A 16,427-nucleotide genomic window follows, 5' to 3' on the forward strand; every position below is an offset into this window, starting at 1 on the left:
CTATGTTAGCATTGGTTCGGAGCATGCGTGTTTGTACTTTGGATTTTTTTCCGATGGACTTGTTTACACACAATGGGATTATCGGACAAGACACATTTGTTGTTGGAAAATTTGAAAGCATGCTATAAAACATTTGTTGGCAGAAATTCTGACAATTGTCCAATGGAGGGTACAAATGGTCGGATTATCCGACATAACCCTGCCATCACACATGTACAAGGCTCTCTGGGACTGAAACGTTTTAAACGTATGCTGGGATCACTGCCGAGTTATTTGTATATCGCTATCAGATCTCCTCTCAAGAGTCTCTTCTACCTGTGCCGAAGTAGTGCAAGAGGTGGGTTGGAGTTGTGCACCACTGCTGCTAAATGCATGTGTTCTCACTGAACCCAAAATAGGGATCATGTATATATGCAATGACATTGCAATCCGACAGACCTCCCTGGTGGTGTAGCAATTCAGACCATGCACACAATAGCCATAGCTCCAGTACCCAGTATTAGGGAACACAGGAGGACCGTGACACATACAGAGACACTCACCACTCCTAGCCACAGGAGATTTTATGTGATAGACCAACGCATAGTGGCACATAATTGTGAAGTGGAAGGAAAATGATAAAATGGCTTTGAACATTTTTACAAATCAATATCTGAAAAGTGTGGCATGCATTTGTATTTGACACTTTTTCAACAGCTTTTTTTCCCCCCCTTTCTGCTAATTAAGGGGAGTGGTCAATTGTTCTCAGGTGAGTATATAAGTGTCTTTAAAAGCTCCCATAGGAGCTGGCTCCCTGCTGATGGTGGCTCACATGTGGATTTTCTGAACACAAGTGGAATTTTGAACTAAAATGGATGAGTTAAAAACCAGGAGTGAAAACAGGAGTTAAGATAGAAGTCTTTTAAACTGTAAGTAACATCTTAAACTTCATACAAGTAATAATATTGTAACTGGGAAATGAGTGCTAGCAGGGTTGAAGGTTTTGCTCAGTGCACAATGTGCCACATGTATGCAAAATTGGTGCAACAGCTCCAGGATGGATACCGCTGTGACAGATGTGAGCAAGTTGCCCTTCTGGAAGCTCGCATTAGAGATCTGGAGGAGCAAGTTGCAACATTGGGTAGAAAGGACAATCTTGAAAGGGGTCTTCTGCTCGCTGAGCAGGTGGTCAGCAAGGTTGATGTGGAGGGGCAAGTCAGGATTATCAGATAGGAAGATGGGTTAATGTAGTTAGAGGGAGTGGAAGGGGCTTGCAGAAAAGGAAGGCCAGTCCTGTATTTGTGCATCAAAACAAATTTGCCAAGATGGGTGAAGATGTGGAGGTGGCAAACACAGAGGTGGCAGCCCTAGATGTTACTGCTACCCCTAACATCTAGTAGAGGAGGGGAGTGCAGGTAGGCCTAGACAGTTGGTGGTAATAGGGGATTCTATAATCAGAAGGACTGGGAGAGATTAGGAGAGCTGAATGCATGGCTAAAGACCTGGTGTAGGAAGGAGGGATTTGGGTTTCTAGAGCCCTGGGCTGACTTTTCATTGGGGTGCAACCTGTATGCTAAAGACAGTTTGCACTTGAATGGGAGGGGGTCTGCTGTGCTGGGGGAGAGGTTTATGGGAATGCTGGAGGAGTATTTAAACTAGACTTGAGGGGGAGGGTGAACACAAATTACATCAGGCACACAGGTCAGTTAGGGGTCAGACATTAATGGAGAGTGGAATGGGGATAGATGGGGGGGGGGGAGGGTTATGGCAGGCGACAAGAAAGTTCCCATGATGCAAACAGGCATTGGAAACTATAGTGCCATTTGTACTGCTAAAAATTATATGAAAAACACCAGTGAAAAATGTAACAATACATTTAAGTGTTTGTTCACCAATGCCAGAAGTCTGCCAAGCAAAATAGGTGAGTTGGAAGCTCTGGTGCATGAGGAGAGCAATGATGTAATCGGTATTGCTAAACTTGGCTTCAATCCTCCCATGACTGGGCTATTAATATTCCTGGCTATGCTCTTTCGGAAAGACAGGGTAAAAAGGAAAGGTGAAGGGGTCTGTCTCAAAGAGAGAAGTGACCTCAAAGCAAGCGTGAAAGAGGACCTGGTTGATGTGTGATGAGGCTGAAGCATTATGGGTGGAACTGCATACAGATGTGCGAAGTTCAAAAGTTAATCATTGGAGTTTGTTATAGACCACCCAATGTTAACTAGGAGGTGGAGACTCGGCTCCTTGCACAGCTGGAAAGGGCTGCAAGGGCTGGAACGGTGATAATAATTGGGGATGTTAACTACCCAGAAATTGACTGGAATAATGGCACTGCTGGGACAGTTAAAGGACAAAAAACTTTAAAAACCTATTGCAGGACAATTTTATGGTCCAGTTTATTGAGGCCCCAACTAGGAATGATGCTCTGTTGGACCTGGTAATCTCAAACCATGCAGTGCTTATTACGAATGTTCAGATAAAAGGAACACCTGGGTAGCAGTGATCATAACATGATTTCATTTAATGTTAACTATAGGCAAGAAATACATACAGGAAAGATAAAAACACTCAATTTCAAGAGAGCAAATTTTCCAAGGATGAGGAATGCTCTCCAGGACTTAGACTGGGAGCAAATATTGGCACCGATAAACACAGAACAGAAATGTGAATTCCTCAAAAAGACTGTTTGGAACATCACTGCAAAGTATATTCCCATGGGCAATACGTTTAAAAATAAAACCTATGTGGCTCACGGGCAAAGTTAGGAAAGCTATAAACAATAAGAAAATAGGATTTTTGTACTCGCCGTAAAATCCATTTCTCCGAGTTCATAGACGGACACAGCATCCTTTGACAGTAGGGTTATGCACGTTCCTTCCAGGAGAGTTTAGGCAGAATTTACAGCACTTAAAGCGTTAACCTTTCCTTAGTGCCGCTCCTCCCAGGGGGCGTGGCTCCCCCAGGCATAACCCACACCCTGCTCTAGCAGACCCAGTTCGTAACAAGCAGTACAAACAAAGGAGGGGTGGGTGCTGTGTCCGTCTATGAACTCAGAGAAATTGATTTTACGGCGAGTACAAAAATCCTATTATCTCTTCCGTTCATAGACGGACACAGCATCCTTTGACAGTAGGGACGTCCCCAAGCAGTGTAAAAAAAATTTCGGGGGGGTGAAAAAAAAAAAAAAAAAAAAAAACACAGCAAACCAAGCTTCACCCCAAACAAAACCGGAGTTACTCAACGGAGGAACTCCAACTTTAAACTGCCGCCTGTAACACCCTGCGGCCGAAGGAGGCATCAGAAGATGCACTCACATCCACCTTGTAAAACTTTGAAAAAGTGTGGACCGACGACCAGGTCGCTGCCTTACACACCTGTAACACAGGGGCTTGATGTCGGAAAGCCCAAGAGGCCCCGATCGCCCTGGTCGAATGCGCTGTGACCCGAAAAGGAGGCGCCCGCCCCTTCAGGGCATAGGCCTGAAGCACAACCTGTCAGATCCACCTGGAAATGTTGGCAGACGAGACTCCCAGGCCCTTTCTGGGACCAGACACTGACACAGACAGTGAGTCCAACTTCCGGAACGGAGCCGTCGCCGATAAGTAAACTCGAAGGGCCGCATCCCCCCCAGGAAATAATGCAGGGGGGGGACAGGTATGGTAAAATCCCCCCCAGGTTAGGAGGACTTGGTCTGCACCGAGGTCGGGTGACACTGTCTAACAGACTTCCAAGGGCCTCCCTGGCTCTGGCTGCTCTGTTTAGTATTTTTTCTGTTAGCTGGAACACCCCCAGTGCTGTGGCCGAAATGGTATGGTCTGGTTTCTGTTTTCCCTTGCTAGCTCCACCCACCACTGCTGAGAAGCCGAGCTGAGTGTGTCATTCAGCGCAGGGGTGGCTGCTGCTGTTACACACTGTGTCCACACCAACTTCTGGAGTCTGAAACTGAGAGCCCCAGGTGAGCTGATGATAGGGGGGTGTATGGGTTGTGAGAAGAGGCTGGTGTGTGTCTGCCCTCTGACTGTGCTGGTCTGGTAGAGAAGGGGGAGGTTGCTGTGTAGGGGGGCTTGCAAAATGGAGGCGTGTGCCATGTACAGGTTACAGAATGGAGGCGTGTGCCATGTACAGGTTACAGAATGGAGGCGTGTGCCATGTACAGGTTACAGAATGGAGGCGTGTGCCATGTACAGGTTACAGAATGGAGGCGTGTGCCATGTACAGGTTACAGAATGGAGGCGTGTGCCATGTACAGGTTACAGAATGGAGGCGTGTGCTATATACAGGTTACAGAATGGAGGAGTGTGCTGTATATTGCTGTGTGACCACCACCCACCTATAGTAGCTGAGAGCTTACCTGATAAAGGTGGGGGGGGGGGTGTTGCTTTGTTCACCACCCAGGTATAGAGTAGATGAGCTATCTGCAGCCAAGGTGACATAAATTTACCTACACCCACATCTTGCAGCCATCAGACCTGTCCAGCAAGCAGCATGTCACCACAGCATCTTGCCATCTTCCCTGTGGCCATCAGATCCCGTCTGCGGTCCAGCAAGCAACACGCCTTGTCAGCAGATCAGTTTCAAAACCCGAATGAAATCATCAATGCCAATGATGCCATTGTCTGCGGTCCCCAGGGACAGATCCAATCCAGAGATCGTTATAAAGTGCGATCTCTGGATCTGTCCCTGAGGACAGCAAACAATGCAAAGTATGGGCCATGCCTTGTATTGACAATGTCTCCCCATCTCACTCTGATGTCTCCCTCATAGCAGCTCCAGTCCAGCTCTCCACTTCCCTGACCGTGACACGATCTGTCCAAAAATAACTTCTAAAAAACTCCCAGTTTACTGAATAAGAATATACCTGGTGAGTAAAAATGCTGTCCCCCCCAAATTTGTAAGGGTTCCTACACCCATGGGTCGCTGAAAGTAAACAGCCAGAGCAGAAATCTGACTCTTGATCGTGCTCAAGGCAAGAGCCTGTTCCACTCCCCGCTCCAGAAACAGCAGAATCCGGGACACCACCTATGTACGAGGGTGCCGGTTCATCTCCTCACACATAGAAATGTATGCTTTCCACGTACGATGGTAAATCTTTCATGAAGTAGACTTCCGTGCGTGCAGCATGGTAGATATCACCGAGCCCGACAAGCCCCGGTCCTTCAGTACCTGGCTCTCAACAGCCGCGCCGTTAAAGCCAGCGACTGTAAAGCAGGATGGAAGATCGGACCCTGTGACAGAAGATCTTCTCTCAGGGGTAGACGCCAGGGGGCGTCTGCCACCAGACGCACCAGGTCCGCGTACCAAGAGCGGCGCGGCCAGTCTGGGGTGATCAGGATTGTTGGAATCCCTTCGGCTTCCACCCTACGCAGCAGGCGAGGGAGGAGCTTCATAGGAGGGAAAGAGTAAATCAGGCGATAGTGACCCCAGGGAGCCACCAATGCGTCCGCCCACAGGTCATTTGATCTGGCCACGAATCGCGGCACCTTCCGGTTGAGGCGGGACGCTAGAAGGTCCACGTCTAGAGTGGCCCATTTTTGGCACAGACTCTGAAACACCTCCGGGTGGAGAGACCACTCCCCTTGATCCAGAGTTGTGCGACTTAGAAAATTGGCTTGCCAATTCTGAACTCCCGGAATGTACACGGCCGACAGAGCCGGAACGGACCTTTTGGCCCACCGAAGGATGTGCGCGACCTCCGTCGCTGCAGCCGAGCTCCTTGTGCCGCCCTGATGATTGACCTACGCCACGGCCGTGGCGTTGTCGGACTGGATCCTGACCGGACGGCCCTGCAGCTCCAGGGACCATCTGGCAAGGCACAGCTTGATCGCTCGGAGCTCCAGAATATTGATCGGCAGGCGGGACTCCTGAGTCCATCACCCCTGGGCTGACTGAGTGCCCCAAACGCCCCCCCAGCCGGAGAGGCTGGCATCCGTCGTGACCACTGTCCAGCGGCACAGCAGAAAAGACTTCCCGGTCCGAAGTACCGGAGACGTCAGCCACCACACCAGGGAAGACTTGACCAGATGGCTCAGCTGAATCTGGTAATCCAGAGAAGACGGGAGCTTGTCCCAACGTGATAGAATCTCCTTCTGTAGTTCCCTGGTGTGGAATTGGGCATACGGAACCGCCTCGAAGGAGGCCACCATCAGACCCAGAACTCTCATGCAGAAGCGAAGACGACCACTTCTGGATCGACGACTGCCTTACTGCAGATTGCAGGGTCTTCAGTTTTTCCGATGGGAGGAACACTCTCGCCTCCACAGAGTCCAGGACTAGCCCCAGGTATTCCACCCTTTGGGACGGAACCAACACTGACTTCTGGAGATTCAGAAGCCAGCCGAACTCTTGGAGAGTCTGACACGTGATAGACACGTCGTCCTCTAACTCTGAGAGTGAGGAAGCTCTCAGGAGAAGGTCGTCCAGATATCCCACGATAGCGATCCCTCGCTGCCTCAGCAGGGCTAGTATCGGGGCGAGCACCTTGGTGAAAACCCGCGGTGCCGAAGCCAGGCGAACGGGAGGGCCACAAATTGAAAGTGATCCCCTCCGATCGCAAAGCACAGAAACCTTTGGTGTCTTGTGCATATGGGAACATGCAGGTATGCGTCCATGATATCCAAGGACGCCATGGAGTCCCCCTGGTGGAGTGCCGCTATCACAGAGCGCACCGACTCCATCCTGAATCTTTGCACCTTGACAAAGCAATTGAGGGCCTTGAGGTCCAGGATAGGGCGAACCCCTTCCTTCTTGGGGACCACGAACAGATTGGAGTAAAATCCCTGAAACCGTGCCTGCGAGGGAACCAGCACAATCACCCCCCCTGTCCAGAAGATCCTGGACAGCTCCTGACAGGGCCTGCCGGCAAACCGGAGGAAGTTGGATGTTGTAAGGAAAAAAAAATCTGTTTGGGGGACAAGAGAGAAACTCTATCTTGTACCCCGAGGCAACCACTTCGCAAACCGAACGGTCAGACAGAAGAGACTTATACCGATCCGCGAAGTCGGCCCCCCACCCGAAACCCAGGTGGGGGCAGACCTTCATGCGGAAGCAGGTTTGTCCGCAGGCTTGTTGGGCTTGCGGTACCAGGTGCGCTTATGCCACGCAGCAGGGGCTTTAGCACCTTGCGGACCTTTTCCCGCCGTGCTGGACGCACGAAAAAAAAACGCTTGGGAGTAGTAAAGGAAGGCCCCTTGCGGCGAGGCTCCTTACCCTTCCCAGACTGTGGGAGCAGGGTGCTCTTACCACCCGTGGCATCCTTAATGATGTCATCCAGGGATGCCCCAAAAAGCTGTTCACCCTTTAAGGGCAAAGCCTTCTTAGAGGACTGGTCAGCCGACCAGCATTTCAGCCACACAAGGCGGCGCAAAACCACTGCACTGCCCTGGAAAGCAAGGGGATCGTATCCATGGCCGCCTCGCAGACAAATTTTAGACCCTGAACCAATTGTTCAGCCAGGTCCCTAGAGGACTCGGGAGCGTCCCGTTCTTCCAGCTCCTGCAGCAGGAGCTTCGCCCTTTCAGTGAGGGTCTGACACCAGGGTCCCGGCCAGAGCCGGCCTCACCGTCGAACCCACAACCGTGAATAGGGAGCGGGCCACAGCCTCCACTCTCCTATCAGCAGGGTCCTTAAATGCAGGAGCCCCTTCCACAGGCAACGTGGTGGCCTTGCTCAGTCTGGACACGGGAGGGTCCACTGATGGAGGAGAGACCCATCTTTTCAAAAAGTCCCCCTCAAGGGGGTAACGGGTTGCAAAGTTTTCTGGGACGGCAAAAACTTTTTGCGGGGGAACCCATTCCTTGTACAACATACTGTCCAAATAAGGAACACAAGGAAACACTTTAGTCCCAAAAGGGACTGGCACGTCAGGTGCCTCCGCCACCTCCTCATGTTTCAGAGTCTCACGCACCGCAGAAATAAGAGCTCCAACAAATTCCTTGTCAGCAACTGACTCTGAAGCAGAGTCATCCTCACTGTCCATGTGGGTTAAGCCCGCAGCCTCCGACACTACAGAACCAGAAGTAGCAAAAGCATTGTCAGATTCTGCGTCAGAGACATCCCCAGAAGCAGGCTCAGGGAGGGGGCGCTTTTTACCCCCCCATCCGGGCACTAGCCGCTTCAAACATGGTAAGAAAAGACTCCAGGACAGCCGACATTGCCTCAACAGATGTGGCAGGGGGAGGGGCGTCAAGGGTTAACTCAGGCATTGCTGGGGAAGAAGTCCCTGGTTCAGGCTCCATAATGCCCCAGCGCTGTGCCACCCTCACTGCAAAGCAGAAAAAAAAAAAAAAACACTGGTCACCTCCTGGCTGCTACTACAGAGTATGGGGGCCCCCCTCCCGGTGCAGCGTGGTCTGAGAAGGACAAGGTGGGCTGAGAAGCCGTGCAGCGCTGCGTCTGTCTCCCTCAGGCAGATTTGCGGTCTTTTTTGCAGCCGTTGCGCATTTAAAAAGACAGTGACACAGCAAACCACACAGCACAAAAATCACATCCCAGCACACAAAAAAAAAAAAAAAGCCTGTAGTGAACACCACAGCCCCCTGCAGTGACTACACACAGCCCCCGCTACGCACACAAGTCCAAGATGTATAGGAGACCCCAGAAGTCCCCCCCCCTCACAGCCGCTACCCTATGGGAAAGGAAAATAAGGGAGAGAGGAAAGCAGGAAAAACACTCAGTCGACCTCCCCGGGGAAAATTCCAGCCAGACCACTTACCTGAGCAAGGGGCCACTACTTACCCGTCCTGCGACCACCGGCTGGAGGTATCCCAGACAGATCCAACGTCTGCTAAACGGCATGGCTGTCGGCCAGACACACTGTGACAAAGCCATAAAAGACCGGTCATATGTGTGCCCTAGAACAAAATGTTCCCCGGCCGCCCCTGGAGCAAAGGGGCCTGTCGTGGATGTCCCAAAGCTGAGCTAAGGGCCGGCACGCGCTCGATGGCCGAACATGGGGGGACTACAAGAGTCAAGACCCAGCCTGTCACCCAGTCGGCTGTTGATAGAAGAATCACAGGATTCAAAAATGCAGGAACAAAATAATAAAAAGCGAGAAAAAAAAAAAAAAAAAAAATCGCAAGAAAAAAAACTCCAGAGTACAGGACTCCAGAAGTGCAAATAGGGTCCTGGCGACTTGGCTTGGAAGGGGGGCAAAAAAAAATAAAAAAAATAAAAAAACCTTAGTTAGACTTACCGGTAACGGTATTTCTATGAGTCTTTCAGGACAGCACCTGGAGAGAGCGCAGCTCCACCCACTTCCCAGGAAACACTGCAGTCAATGCTATAACTTCCGCCCCCTTCCACCATGGCCTCAGTTGTTCACGAGTACCTCCGGCCACGCTGAAATTAGATAAGCAGAACATAGAAACTACACACATTAGCATATATATATATATTATCTTTAATAATAAAAGGGCGGGTTATCGGTGCTGTCCTGAAAGACTCATAGAAATACCGTTACCGGTAAGTCTAACTAAGGTTTTCTCACCTCGTCTTTCAGGACAGCACCTGGAGATGATAACCGAGTACTTACTCTAGGGTGGGACCACCGCTTGCAGGACCTTCCTGCCAAAAGACTGCTCCGACACCGAGAGCAAATCCATCCTATAATGACGAGCAAAGGTGGAAAAGCTCGTCCACGTTGCCGCTTTACAGATGTGTTCTGGTGAAGCTCCAGCCCGTTCTGCCCAGGAAGTTGCCACCGCCCTAGTAGAATGGGCCATTACTCCCGGAGGGGGATCCAAACCTTTAGCTTTGTATGCCTCATGGATAGCCATGCGTAACCATCTAGCCAGAGTACTTTTGGAAGCCCCATGCCCCTTGCGGGATCCTGAAAACAAAACGAAAAGCGAATTCGCCTTTCTGAACTCGCTAGAGACCTCTAGATAGCGTCTAATGCATCTCCTGACATCTAAGGAATGGAATTCCCTCTCCTTCTGACAAGAAGGAGTTGGACAAAAGGTAGGTAACACTATTTCCTGCGTCCTATGAAATACTGACACTACCTTCGGAAGAAAACTCGGATCAGTTCTTAATACTACCCTATCAGGGAAGATTGACAAAAAAGGCTCCAAAACGGAAAGCGCCTGAAGCTCGCTAACCCTCCTCGCTGAGGTGACCGCTACCAAAAGCACCAATTTTAAAGTCAGAAACTTTATAGAGGCGTCTACCAGTGGTTCGAAGGGTTTTTTAGTCAAACCCCCCAGGACCACTGATAAATCCCACTTGGGGAAAAATTTAAACGGGGAAGGCCTAGCCCTGGCTAAGACCTTAAAAAATCTGATGACGTAGGGCTCTAGAGATAAACGTCTCTCTAGAAACACTGACAAAGCCGCCACCTGCGCCTTCAAGGTGCTGGCTGCCAGACCCTTATCCATACCGTCTTGTAAAAACAAGTATTCAAAAGGAGAATAATTTTTACCTTCACACCAAGAATTGAAAACCTTCCAAGTCTTGAAATAGATGGCCCTTGTGACCTCTTTCCTGCTACTAAGTAGCGTATCTACCAACCGTTTGGACAAACCCTTCCTGCTAAGAATTAGCTCTTCAGTAACCAGGCCGTGAGTCTTAACCGACTCACGTCTGGATGAAGTAGAGGGCCCTGAAAAAGTAAATCTCTTCTGACTGGCAGAACCCAGGGATCTTCTACTGTCAGTTCCAACAGACTCGAAAACCAAGGCCTCTTGGGCCAGTACGGGGCTATCAGGATCAGAGTAGTCTTCTCCTCCTGAAGCTTCCATAACACTAAGGGAATGATCTGAACTGGGGGGAAGGCATAGCACAGGCGGAAGGGCCAGCGTTGAACCAACGCATCTAGACCCTCTGCCTGGTCCATTCTGTTTAGAGAAAAATAAGCCGGAACCTTGGCATTGGACTGGGCCGCGAACAGGTCTATCTGAGGGGTTCCCCACCTGTTTATTAGCTCTTGGAAGACCTCCGGGCATAAACACCATTCCGATTCCAGAACCCTTGTCCGACTTAAAAAGTCTGCCAGCAGGTTTAGGCTGCCTTTTAGGTGTACTGCCGATAGGGAAGCCAAGTTCACCTCTGCCCAGGACAGAGTCTGTAAGGCCAGATTGAGGAGTACCTTGCTTCTCGTGCCCCCCTGTCTGGAAACATACGCCACCGCTGTGGCGTTGTCTGACAGAATCTGGACATGTTGGTCCAGAATCAGCTCCTGGAAGGCCCTTAGCCCTAACCAAATGGCCCTGAGGTCCCTCCAATTGGAGGACCTTCTGGACTCTTCCCTCGTCCAAGATCCCTGTGCCATCTGCCCGTTCAGGTGAGCACCCCATCCCCACGAACTCGCGTCCGTAGTTAGGACCCTTGTAGTGGGGAAGGACCAAGACAGACCTAGGCGCAGATTTGCCTGGCCTCTCCACCACCAAAGTTTCCTCTTCACTGAAGACGGAACTCTGAATCTCTTCTCTAGGGATTCCCCATGGGTCCAATTCTGAAGGATCACCTGTTGTAGGTCCCTTGAATGGAGACGAGCCCACTGCACCGCCGGAATGGCGGCCGTGAGTAAGCCCATTGTGGACATGGCTGAGCGCACAGAAATCGGCACATTCGTCTGAATTGTCTTCACCGCAGCCTGAACTTTATCTTTTCTTCTGGTAGAAAGATCTTCCCCTGAACAGAGTCTATAGCGTATCCTAGAAAGACTATCCTCTGGGAGGGCACTAGATTTGACTTTTCTTGGTTCAGGATCCAACCGAGCCCTTCCAAATGAGCCTGGGTCCTCCTCAGGTCCAGGAGAAGCTGCTCCTCCGACTTGGCGAACACCAGGAGGTCGTCCAAGTATGGAATTATAGAAATCCCCCTGAGCCTTAGGGGTGCTAAGGCCTCTGCCACCACCTTTGAAAAGACTCTGGGAGAGGAGGAAAGGCCGAATGGGAGGGCTCTGAATTGAAAATGTCTCACTCCGCTCTCTGTTCTGATGGCTAGGCGCAGATAGCGCTGGGAGGAAGTCCTGATCGGGACGTGCAAATATGCATCCCTTAAATCTATTGATGCTAGAAAGCACCCCAAGGGAAGAAGCTTTCTCACCGAGTATATAGAATCCATGCAGAATCTCTTGTACCGGATAGCTAGATTCAGGACTTTTAGGTTTAAAATTAACCTGAATTTGCCCGACGGCTTCCTTACTAGAAAAATATGGGAATAACAGCCCTCCCCCTGTTCTCTCTGGGGTACTGGCGTAATCACCCTCTGTTGGAGAAAATCCTCCACTAATGCCAGCATAGCCCGAGACTTCTCTTGCTCCCTGGGCAATTGGGTCACATAAAACCGCGACGGTGGTTTTCCCGAGAACTCCAGTGCGTATCCCTCTGCAATCAGTTTGAGGACATACGGACTGGACGTCGCCTCTACCCACTGTGGAAGGAAGGCTTGGAGCCGACCTCCCACAGCTGGGAGACCGTCACTGGGGCTTAGCGGGCTGGCTGGGGGAGCGAAATAACACCCCAGGCTTCCCGCGACCCCTCTGGGACCGCCAGGGTCTACCACCCTGGCCTCTTTGCGCCTCCTTAGGACCCTTGGTTTGGAAAAAAGGACGAAATTTTTTCTTGGGCCCCGAATCTACCTTTTTTAAAGGAAGAGCCTTCTTTCTATCCGCCGTCCTATCCAGGACGGTGTCTAGCCCTGTGCCAAACACCAAGTCTCCTTCAAACGGTAAACCACACAGTTTCAGCTTAGAGGCTGTGTCCCCCTGCCAGGTCTTAACCCATAAGGCCCTTCTGGTTGAATTTATCAACGCCGAGGATCTGGCGGAGAGCTTCACGGATTCAGCAGAAGCATCCGCTATATAGCCTACCGCTTTCATAAGGACTGGAAAGGACTCCAAAAGCTCTCTACGAGAGGTACCAGCCTCGATGTGACCCTTAAGCTGATCCAGCCAATGTTCAAGGTTTCTGGCCACCACAGTGGATGCCATAGCTGGCTTGAGATTAATCAAGGAGGTATCCCAGGCTTTTTTGAGCAGGCTATCTGCTCTCTTATCCAGGGGATCCTTAAGGGCACCTGTATCCTCAAAAGCTAGGTCCGTATTGCGAGAAACTTTTGAGAATGCTGCATCCAGCTTAGGCCTTTTATTCCAGGCCTGCGTTGGATCCTCATCGAAAGGAAATCTCCTTTTCAGAGATTTAGAAAAGAAGGGTGCCTTCTCCGGGTCCTTCCATTCTCTCTTAATTGTTTCGGACAATACTTTATGTACCGGGAAGGTACGATGTTTTACCTCATCCAAACCCTGGTACATCCTGTCATGCAAGGACAGCTGAGTCGCATCTTCCTTAATGTTTAGGGTAGAATGAATTGTCCTTAATAGGTCATCAACCTCCTCTAAGGACAGTTTATAGCGTGAGGAAGAAGTATCCCTTTCTTCTTCATCCTCCGCCTCTGATCCTGAAACAACATTTTCAGGTTCCTCCTCCTCGGACTCACTGTCTAACCTTCTAGATGTGGAGGGGGTACTGGCCCTGGCCTTAGATCCCTTAGTCGGACCCTTGTCCAGGAAGGAGCGAAAAGACTGGAAAGTCTGGTGCAACTCCTCCCTAAATGAAGAGAGCAACTCCCCCGTTCCCTTGACGGTGGGCTGCTCAGAGGCCGAACTAGTAGAGGCTTCCCCCCTGACAATCTCCGCAATACAAGTTTTGCATAAAGGTTTGGTCCAGTTCCCTTTAAGGGAAGCTTTACAAGTAGCACACCGCTTCTTGGAAGGAGGAGGTTCTACCACTTTAAGTTTTTCTTTAACTTTCTGAAACGACACAAAGGACAACAACGCTATGTTTAACCTTTGTGTGCCAGACCAGCAAATCACCAAGTGCACACAGCTAGTGAACAAATAAAAAAACCAGAACCCATCACCGCTGTACCAGAAAACTACACACACCCACAGAAGTGACTAGGGTGAGTGAGGCAGGCTCCCCTCCCCCGAAGGGGCAGAAAAGAGGGACATAACAACACCCAGGTACATTGACCACCGCTGGGTCTCCTACCTGGGCCGGGCTGGTGCTTGTGGCTCCTGCTCCCGCCACCTCCGCTGCGTCTTCTGGCTCCATGGTCCCAGAACGCTGCGGGCGTGCGACAGCTTTTTAAATTTCCCGGGTTCCTCTCGCCGCTGCGAGACCCGGAAATAGCACCGCCGAGGCTCACTCCTCCTCCTGCGTTCCAGGCGGCCGGAACCGGAAGCCGCCACGCGCCGCCGGAAGTCCCGCCTCCACCCGGAAAGGACGTCACTACGCCCTCCGCTCCGGAGCCTCGTATGCCGGAAGAAAGGCACCTGACCGCCCCCCCGCAAGCTACGATGCCCGGACCTCCAGCAGCCTCTGTCCTCGCCGGACCGAAGAGGAGAAGTACCCGACCTTCACCCGCGCGTCAGGGGAGAAGTCGAGTCAGCCTCCTAGAGGATCACCTCCTAAAACCTAAAACACCGGTATGCTCAAACAAAAACCACCTTCCCCGCCTGGGGAGAGAACAGCACACCCCTGGTTCCCTGCAGCGCTTCCACCATGGCCGGAGGAAACACTACAACTGAGGCCATGGTGGAAGGGGGCGGAAGTTATAGCATTGACTGCAGTGTTTCCTGGGAAGTGGGTGGAGCTGCGCTCTCTCCAGGTGCTGTCCTGAAAGACGAGGTGAGAAAAAAAAGTTTTATTTTTTTGTGAGCTGGTGGTCAGCCGTTGGTATTACAAGTTATTACCACCATATGTGTAAGCTGGCGCCATCTGGTGGTGGCCGTTGGTATTACAAGTTAAGCATTACAAGTTAAACAGCAATTCTAATGTTATTTTTCACTATTTTCACTGCCATCTTCTTCCCTCTAATTAGAACCCCCAAACATTATATATATTTTTTATCCTAACACCCTAGAGAATAAAATGGCGATCGTTGCAATACTTTGTCACGCCGTATTTGCACAGCGGTCTTACAAGCGCACTTTTTTTGTGAAAAAACTACACTTTTTTTAATAAAAAAAAATAAGACAACAGTAAAGTTATCCCCATTTTTTTTTTATATTATGAAAGATAATGTTACGCCGAGTAAATTCATACCCAACATGTCACGCTTCAAAATTGCGTCCGCTCGTGGAATGCCGACAAACTTTTACCTTTTTAAAATCTTCATAGGCGACGTTTAAAAAAATCTACAGGTTGCATGTTTTGAGTTACAGAGGAGGTCTAGGAGCTAGAATTATTGCTCTCGCTCTACCAATCGCGGCGATACCTCACATGTGTGGTTTGAATACCGTTTACATATGCGGGCGCTGCTCACGTATGTGTTCGCTTCTGCGCGCAAGCTCGCCGGGACGGGCGCGTTTTCTGGCTCCTAACTTTTTTACCTGGCTCTTAGATTCCAAGCAAATTTGTCAACCCCTGGTTTAGGTGGACAGCCATGTCTTGGTAGGATGATTAAACAGTGCTCCGTGAGATGTTCAAAGCTTGGCATTTTTTTTTTTTTTTTTTTAAATAACCTCACCCTGCTTTAAACTTCTCCACAACGTTATCCCTGACCTGTCTGGTGTGTTCATTGGCCTTCATGATGCCGTTTGTTCACCAAGGTTCTCTAACAAACCTCTGAGGGCTTTACAGAACAGCTGTAATTATAATGAGGGTTAAATTACACACAGGTGGACTCTATTTACCAATTAGGTGACTTCTAAAGTCAATTGGTTCCACTAGATTTTAGTTAGGGGTATCAGAGTAAAGGGGTCTGAATACAAACGTACGCCACACTTTGCAAACAATTTTTAAAAAATATTAGTGTTGGTCTATCATACAATCCCAATAAAATACATTTACGTTTTTGGTTGCAACTTGACAAAATGTGGAAAATTTCAAGGGGCAGGAATACTTTTTCAAGGCACCTTAATTGCAATTTATCTGATCACTATTCATAACATTCTGGAGTATATACAAATTGCCATCATAAAAACTGAGGCAGTAGACTGTAAATTGTGTAAATTAATATTTGGCTCATTATCAAAACTTTTGACCATCAATAACCAACATCTATTTTGGACAAAATTCACTTTCAACTAACCTTTAATGTTCGCTCCAGTGATGACACATTTAACACCCGCTCCCATGTTCACCAGCGGGGAATGTTAAAACCTGAGAGTAGAAGAAATAAAATAAAAAAGGGGGCTTAATTGAACTGCATTAAAATACAAGAAGCTTTATCTAATAAAGTTAATGAGGCAAAGCAAAAAACAGCCCGTATGAAATAATATGCTAGATCTACAAGATGCTGCTCACTGCTCTTTTAAATGAGCCCGTAGGATGATGCCATTAGTGAACAAACAACAAAAAATAAATACTGCACTATCTATATCTGAATTTATATTAAATTTGTGTCCTCAGGAAAACAAAGAAAGAAAAATAGTGAACAAACATGTGTCAAGGGATATTTGAACTAAAATCTTTCGTTGTTTTAATTAGGCATCAGTGTAATCCTGT

The 16,427-nt window shown here is 49.5% G+C and overlaps 1 protein-coding gene across 2 annotated transcripts in view; it reads right to left on the reverse strand.

Moving 5' to 3' along the window:
- The window catches only part of RAD9A (RAD9 checkpoint clamp component A), a 206,822-nt gene that overhangs the window by 181,646 nt on the left and 8,749 nt on the right, over positions 1–16,427 (reverse strand). For both annotated transcript variants that reach the window (XM_040320831.1, XM_040320832.1), the window contains exon 2: positions 16,012–16,082. In XM_040320831.1, the coding sequence (XP_040176765.1) occupies positions 16,012–16,057 (46 nt within the window). In that variant the 5' untranslated portion in view covers positions 16,058–16,082. The remainder of the gene's footprint in view (positions 1–16,011; positions 16,083–16,427) is intronic.

This window comes from Rana temporaria, chromosome 8, assembly GCF_905171775.1.
Source record: "Rana temporaria chromosome 8, aRanTem1.1, whole genome shotgun sequence".
Lineage (NCBI taxonomy): Eukaryota > Metazoa > Chordata > Amphibia > Anura > Ranidae > Rana > Rana temporaria.